The sequence below is a fragment of the Drosophila nasuta genome, chromosome 3, assembly GCF_023558535.2.
Source record: "Drosophila nasuta strain 15112-1781.00 chromosome 3, ASM2355853v1, whole genome shotgun sequence".
NCBI lineage: Eukaryota > Metazoa > Arthropoda > Insecta > Diptera > Drosophilidae > Drosophila > Drosophila nasuta.
The window spans coordinates 53211814-53219803 of NC_083457.1; the positions used below are offsets into that span (position 1 = coordinate 53211814).

The window sequence follows — 7990 nt, forward strand, 5'->3', positions numbered from 1 at the left end:
TACAATCTCTATCTCTACTTGACTAACTCTTCCTCTCTCTCTGTCTCTGGCACTCCTTGTACACACCTTTCAGTACACCCGAGTCTAATTAAGTGTGCAGCTGGTAGATTGCACCTACATGTCGCGATTATTGTTGTACTAGTAATTCCCAGTTCCAATTTCAATGTGAAGCTGTAGTAATTGGGCCTCTAACCACACACACAACACTTATACACACACAGACACGCTCAGCTTATTGTATAGCATACGTTTTATTTGTAGCACATTGAATAGAGTTATACATATATATAGTAAGCCGATTCTAATAGCATCTTCTCTGGCAGACTCCGAGACAACATTCACGTCGCCAGCGAGGCAACAACCGGAGGCAACCGCAACCGCCGCAGCCAAGCCGCAGGACAATGCCGAACAGGAAGCAGAGGGCGACGGCGATGGCGAAGGCGATGGCGAAGGCGAGGGGGAAGCTGAAGGTGAGGGCGAGGCAAACGACGAGCAGCGTGCGCTGTTGCAGCCACAAAACCGCGACGAAGAGAGCAAGGACGATGGCAAAGGATCTGGAGGAGGAGGAGGAGGAGGCGCTGCAACAACCTCAAGCTCTGGAGGAGGCGGGGCAACGTAGCAATTAGTGAAGACAGACACCAAGAGCGCTTAGTAGTTATTGTACTATATAAATATTATGAAATGAAATCGTAAGGGAAATCCAACAAAATTGAAATCCCACACTCAAAAACACACTCAAAATACAAGAAAACTCAAAGTGATAGCAAAGTTAGCGAAAATGGAATGTGAATTATATAAAAGCAATGAACAGTATCCTAGTCTAAATCGTGGTGCAGATAGGGAAGCGTTGACGTTGAATATTTTTACAAATACAATAACTGAAACCGCATAGAATCCAAAAACAATGAACAAGAACAGCAACTGAAACTACTCAAAAAGCAAAAAAAAAAACACAAAACCCAATAAAAAAAAAAAACCAAATATAAATAAATAATAAAGCAAATATCGTTGCAATGCCGCGCATGCCGTACAAAACAGAACAGAGAAAAACAGCAAAATATAAATACATTTTACATGTAAATAGAACCCTAAGCTAATGCTAATCTATTGTAAATGCAAAAACAAATTTATTTACAGCTTGCAGCAACATACATATATAGACGAAATCACCAGAAAAGCCTACAAAAAAGTGTCGAGAGTAAATAGAAACAAATAACAAATAATATTCATATTTTAAAATGCAACAAAACAAAAACTCTTATATACAATAATACTATATATACACACATCCATTTTGCAATTACAATTCGCGGCATATTTACATACATAGGTATACAACAACAACAACAACAAAGAATACTAAGAAAAAACAAACAAAATAAATATTTATGAAAATACTAAGAATATTTTTGTCAAATCTCACAAAAAAAGAAGAAAAAGACATCATATGGCAACCCATATACATATAGTTAAATTGATCAAAAAATTCATAAACTACAAAAAAAAATTGAAAAAATCTAAAAAAAAAATACCAAAGTAGATAAAAATCGTTACGCAAAGTTCGTTTCTATGTATGTGTAAATGGTAAGGCTTCTTGTTAGTGCTTCATTTTGCCCCTCCCACAAATTAAATGAAATTCTTAGAATTTAAACAAAAGCCATAACTATATAAGAAATGATTCCACAATTTATTGTGTTGTAACTCAAATTTTGGAATTCTCAATTCTCTTCATAGTACTTTAATAGTTTCTCCATTTAACAATTCTAGTTGCAACACAAAAGAATTAGAACTCTACTATATATGAAAAGATTCTATAATTTATTGTGTTGTAACTCAAATTTTGGAATTCTCAATTCTCTTCATATTACTTTAATAGCTTCTCCATTTAACAATTCTAGTTGCAACACAAAAGAATTAGAACTTTTCTTATATAGATTTCCCCCATTTATTTTTGCTTTAAGCCATTAACTAACTATCGTCTTAGATCTATAACATGTACGTAATTCACTAAAGAGATTGTTTCGGTGTAGTAGAAAAAAACAAACATTATAAACTAGTTTAATTTGTGGTTTCTGTTGAGATATTGCATAGTGATATTTTGTGCGTCAGTCGCAGCTTTTTATGTGTGAGCGTCGTCGTCCTATGTGTTAGTTGAAAGTTAACCAAATGGTACTTCAAAAGTAACAACTACTCGTAAAGTTATAGTTTGTAATCCCTTTACCTAGGATATTGTAAAACTTCTCTCTTGTTTTCTGTTCTCAAAAACACCCACATAAGCAATATATATGAGCACCTAAATCTAGAGAATTTGTTGTTATGTTAGTTTCATGCCCTTGATTTTTCACAGTGTATCTCCAAGACAACAACAACAACAACAAGAACAACAAATTACAAATATTTAGTCAATTATTCAAGATGTATGTTACAAATTGTTTGTGTGTCCCTCCTCTAAGTTGTGCCCGAAACATTCCATGTTGTGTGTATTGATATTGATATTGATTGAGATAATTGAGCGGAGCGTCGTAAATTTATTGAATTCGCATTATAACAAAAAACAAACATCGCATTTGATATAATATTCTAGGCAAATCGCATATCGCAAATCGCATGGCCAGCCAGCAAAACGAGTTTCTATTTATGCAAGCAGCAGCAATTTTTACGCTAAAGCAAAACCAATAAATTCAAGCATTTATTAAATAATTACAAATTATTCCTACAGATATTAAGCATACGTCATGCATTGCGAACGCAGAAACAAAATTCAAATTACAATTAATTACAATTAATAAACTGTTGTGAGAAAAGTAAAACAAAAAATGAAGATATATTGAATAACATTTAATGAAGCCTCGAGTGTCCAACATAAATCTTGTTAGGTTCGATTGGTTGTAAACCCCTTAAAAAAATATCCATGAGTCCTAAGAAACGAAACCTAACAGAAATTCTATGTAATTTTTCAGAAAGGCAAGCATAAATATGAGAATGAAACGTCAAGAGCCAAACAAAAATTGGATGAAAATCAAATGCAAATTAGCCTCTTAGAAACATATCAGTAAAGGAATACGAATTCACTCACACGCATACATCCACACACACACACACACTCAAACACACATACACACAAACATGCACTGTAAATTCACAAAGAACATTGAATTTTATTATGAGAAGCCAACAAATCTCAACGTCCGCTTTTTCAACTTAAAAACCCAAAAAGGAGAATATAAATTTAAAATAATATTTATAATATTAACATAAAGCCAAGAATTCGATTTAAAGGTAAATGAAAAATGTGTGTAATTTACAGCATTAGATTAAAAAGCTTAATGCAACCAAACAATTTTGTAAGCAATTCGTTTCGAAGTTTCTACACAACTTTTGGTGAGCACTGGCCACATTCCACGTTGCGTATACTTAATTTGTATTGTAATTGTAATCACATCACGCAGGATAAATAATAATATAATAACTTTTGTAAATATTTATTTCACACACACACACACACACACAACAACAACAACAACAACAACTCTGACAAACCGTTTCTCATGATAGTTTTTTATTCAATAAACGAACAAATTTGAAATTATATAAATGAATCAAATGGCACTGCAATTTTTATACAAAAATCGTTTCGGTTTGCAAATTGTTACTATTTTTCTAAATTATTTTTAAACAGCTGCAGCTGTAAATGCATTAACATTAATATTAAATGAAACAGCAAAACAGCAACCATGCAACAAGAGCAAAAGAAAAGAACGCAAAATGTTTTTATGTAATATTAATTATGATATTAAAAATTATTTAATAAACGATATGTACATTTTAAGATCGTCAGTCAGCGACGACAACTGTAAATCAGCAAACGTGAATACCATTAACAAAGAAAACCACACACATAAAACAAAAACTAAAACACAAACCATAAGCAAATTAAAATCGTTGAAAAGAAACAAAAATAAAATTTATTAAAACATATTAAAAACTATATTGAGCGAAATATCATGGAAATATATAAATCATTGAGCAAAATTTAAACAAACGTTTTGTTTTTATAAAAATAAAGACTTTTGGAGGGGTTGAAGAAGCTTTCTTTCTATCATACTTCGATGACTTCTCTTAATTTTACACATAAAAAAATTAAAACTGAAAAAATTAAAAAGGAACGAAAAACTATATTGAGCGAAATATCATGGAAATATATACATCATTGAGCAGAATTTAAACAAACGTTTTGTTTTTATTAAAGTGAAGAATTTTGAAGGGGTTCAAAAAGATTTCTTTGTATCATACTTCGATGGCTTCTTTTAATTTTACACATAAAAAAAAATTAAATCAGAAACAATTAAAAAGAAACGAAATACTATATTGAGCGAAATATCATAGAAATATATAAATCATTGAGCAAAATTTCAACAAACGTTTTGTTTTTATTAAAGCGAAGAGTTTTGGAGGGGTTGAAAAAGCTTTATTTTAAGCTCTGTAGCATACTTTCATTATTTGCGTAAAAACCTAAAACACAAGCCAAAATTAAATTAAAATCGTTGAAAATAAATAAATTAAAATGTAAATAAATATTTTTTAGAACTTTGGAGGGGTGCAAAAAGCTTGCTTCGATGGCTTCTCTTCATTCTTTTCCTTATGAAAGCTTTGTAAAAGCTTCAGCCTGGTTGTGGCACTTGCTTGTTAGTAAGCTTTGCCAGAGTTGTCGCTCATCAGCAGTTCATCCCTTAGCCAATATTCAAACCAAAACTTGCTATATTTATAGTTAGTCCAAGTGGGAGAAATTACCTCCTCAATGCCTTGAGAATCCTTTCAATTATTAAGTACAGCCTCACACGTAATGGGGCGTAACACAACCCATAGCACAGTTATTAAAATGTCGTGTAATAATTAATTGCATTAACCAACCACGCCCCCGTAATGACTATATATAAATGCCTGATTTGGAGGCAATTAGCAGTCAATTAGTTAAAATGTACACACCGAGTGAAGCGGCAGCTTTGGAGAAGCTCAACTACTACAAGATCAGGGAGATGATTCGAGCCACTTGGACTGTGGGATATAACATGAAGAAGCCCACACGATGGGATATTCTACTGCAATTGTAGGGACTGAAGGTTTAGTATTATTTAGTACTATTATAATTATTTGTATTCCGTCAATCTGCTTAGCTGGAGCGTTGTACTCATTGCCGCGAGTCTGGCGTCATTCTATGGGCATTACCAACTCTTTATACGCTTCATACACGACATTCCACGCATTAGTGAGGTTTGTTTCCCCAATGAAAATGCATGAGCATCCAAATGGTTTAATTTCATTTGCATTTGCAGACAATCAGCACTGTGTTTCAGTGCACGATGGCCATTATGAAAATGGTATATTTTCTTCTGGCGCCGCGAAAATTCTACGTGCTTTTGCGTCGCGTCTGCAGGCACGAGATGCTGCTGAACTGTGAGCTCTTTCGCCTTGTGGCAGGTTGGTGGCAAGTGGCAAGTGGCAGCCAAGAAGCCGAATCTAACTACTCCTCTAATCCTTGCAGATTTGCCAATTGCTCGGCCGCTGCGTCAGCATATTGAGAGCATCATGAATCGCTGTTGGATCAGCAAACGTCGACAATTGTTGTACTATCTGTTCGCCTGCAGTTGCATACTGATCAACTACTTTGTTACCTCGCTGGTCATCAACCTGTATCGCTCCTCGACTCACGAACAAAACGACTTTGAGGTTGTTCTACGTAAGTCTGACCAAAAAAGTGTATTTGACACCTTGCATTAACATTTTGCTGGCAGCAATTCCATCACTGTATCCCGGCTGGATGGACAAGGGCATAACCTTTCCCTACTTTCACATACCATTGATCTTTGAGACCGCCAACCTGTATCTCTGTGGCATGGGTAAAATGGAATACTTAGCCAATTGATTGTGTTCGCAACATTAACATCGACATCACCATCATCAACAGGTACTCTGGGCTTTGATGTGCTCTTCATTGTGCTATGTCAGCACGGCGTTGGCCTAATGCAGTCGCTGAGCCACATGATTGAGTGCTCTACATCGTCGTTGGTGCCACAAGAGCTGCGCGTTGAATACATGCGCTGCTGCATCTATCAATATCAACGTGTGGCCGCGTAAGTTTGTCCTTGTTGCTGCTGCTGCGGCTGCTGCTATTTTAACGCATTAACTTTGCTTGTCACTTAGCTACGCTTTGGAGTTGAACAATACCTTTAGGCACATCATCATCATACAGTTTCTGCTCAGTCTTTTTTTGCTGGGGTCTCATACTCTTTCAAATGAGCGTTGGCATTGTATGAATCAACTAAGTCACTTGAATCCCTATCACCTACCAATCACTATGCTAACTCATTCTCTCCCCCTAAATACAGGCCACAAGCATGACGACAACATTAAGGATGTTCATGTATCTCGCGGCCGGTGGCTATCAGATTGTCATCTACTGCTATAATGGACAACTCTTTGCCACAGCTGTAGGTTTCCATTTCATCCCGAGTCCTTTTCCCTTCCCCTTCCCTTTGTTGTTTTGCTGTTGTTTGTTTATGTTTTCATATCTATCTCAATTTGAGTTTTTTTATTACAGAGCGAGCGCATTCCAAAGGCATTCTATGATTGCTTGTGGTATGCGGAATCCCGAGAATTTCGCCAGCTCATCCGCATGATGATAATGCGCTCAAATCAGACCTTTAGTCTGGACGTATCGTGGTTTACAAAAATGTCACTGCCAACCCTGCTGTCGGTAAGTGTCATTTCCAGTTTGATCTGTCATTGCTCCCAGTTTCACCTTTTTACACCCGCTATCCAAAGAGTAGAAGGGTATTATAAAAATTCAAATTTATTCAAAACATAATTGCATATGCTTTCCTGACAATTTAGTATGTTTTTGTTCTCTATTGTATATTTCGAATGTAGAATAAATCAATATACCAAATATACCGAAATTTACCGTTACAATGGTATTTTTTATATATTTTTATATTCAGTATTTTAAATCGGAATGATATATCAATATTTCAAACATGTCGTTCAGTATATTTCAATATGCCAAGAATAGAGTATACAATATCAGTATTTTTGTCGGTATATTAATTCGGTATTTTTATGTATCTTTATATTCAGTAATTTAATATGGTATAGTATATCAATATACCAATTATGTATTTCAGTATATTTTGATATACAAAATATAACTAAAAATTGAATGCAGTATTTTGTCGGTATGTTAATTGGTTATTTATATATTCTATTTATAGTATGTATTTTAATTCGGTACAGTATATTACTATACCATATATATGTTTGGTATAATTTAATATTGTTATATTATTTTATATTCACTTAAAAATGTATTGATATATTTCAATATTTTTTAGTAATTTTATTCGGTGTATTTTACATTCTATAATAAATTTTGAATTTAAACCTATATAAATATACCAAATATAGCATTCAGTACATTCTGCATTCCTTCAGTATATTAATGTGATATATTTAAATCATAATACAGAAAGTGGGTGGCGGGTATCTCACAGTCGAGCACACTCAACTGTATCTTTCTTACTTTTCTATTATTTACTTTCTGTTTTCTTTTCTTGCAGATGGTGCGCACAAGTGGACAATATTTTTTGTTGCTGCAGAACATAACACAGAAATAAAGTGAAACCAATGCTTCAAGAAACTGTCACTTGACCACACTCTACTTTGGGTTGTATCCATCAGGCGCAGTCGCTGCGGACAGTCAATCAATACTGGCTGCTGTCAGTCGGAGCGTTCATCAGTCAGTCAGTCAGCAAGTCAGTCACTTATTCAGGGTCAAAACGTGGCACGCCCATTTATTTTGATGGGCGGCCGACTGATAATTCATTTAGCGCATTAAAATAATGAAATTGCCAGCTGATAACGAGTCAGTCTCTAGCTAGCTAGCTAGCTAGTTCCATTGATTATACTCCTGCCCTGCCACAGTCCGACACTTTTC

At 34.7% G+C, this 7990-nt stretch overlaps 2 protein-coding genes across 14 annotated transcripts in view; both read left to right on the top strand.

Annotated features, from left to right (window-relative positions):
* LOC132788353 (potassium voltage-gated channel protein Shab) overlaps positions 1 to 4025 on the top strand; it is an 80434-nt gene extending 76409 nt beyond the window's left edge. For 12 of the 13 annotated variants that reach the window (XM_060795693.1, XM_060795701.1, XM_060795705.1 and 9 more), the window contains one exon: positions 324 to 4025. In XM_060795693.1, the coding sequence (XP_060651676.1) occupies positions 324 to 619 (296 nt within the window). In that variant the 3' untranslated portion in view covers positions 620 to 4025. The remainder of the gene's footprint in view (positions 1 to 323) is intronic. The other variant, XR_009632622.1, reaches the window with a different exon arrangement.
* A 951-nt stretch (positions 4026 to 4976) lies between these two features.
* On the top strand, positions 4977 to 7670 carry LOC132791630 (odorant receptor 63a). The gene is given in 11 exon segments (XM_060800640.1): positions 4977 to 5107; positions 5175 to 5271; positions 5334 to 5478; positions 5543 to 5737; positions 5793 to 5897; positions 5966 to 6131; positions 6202 to 6265; positions 6267 to 6308; positions 6387 to 6488; positions 6599 to 6754; positions 7614 to 7670. Coding segments are annotated over 11 exon segments (1260 nt in total).
* The last annotated feature ends 320 nt before the right edge of the window (positions 7671 to 7990 follow it).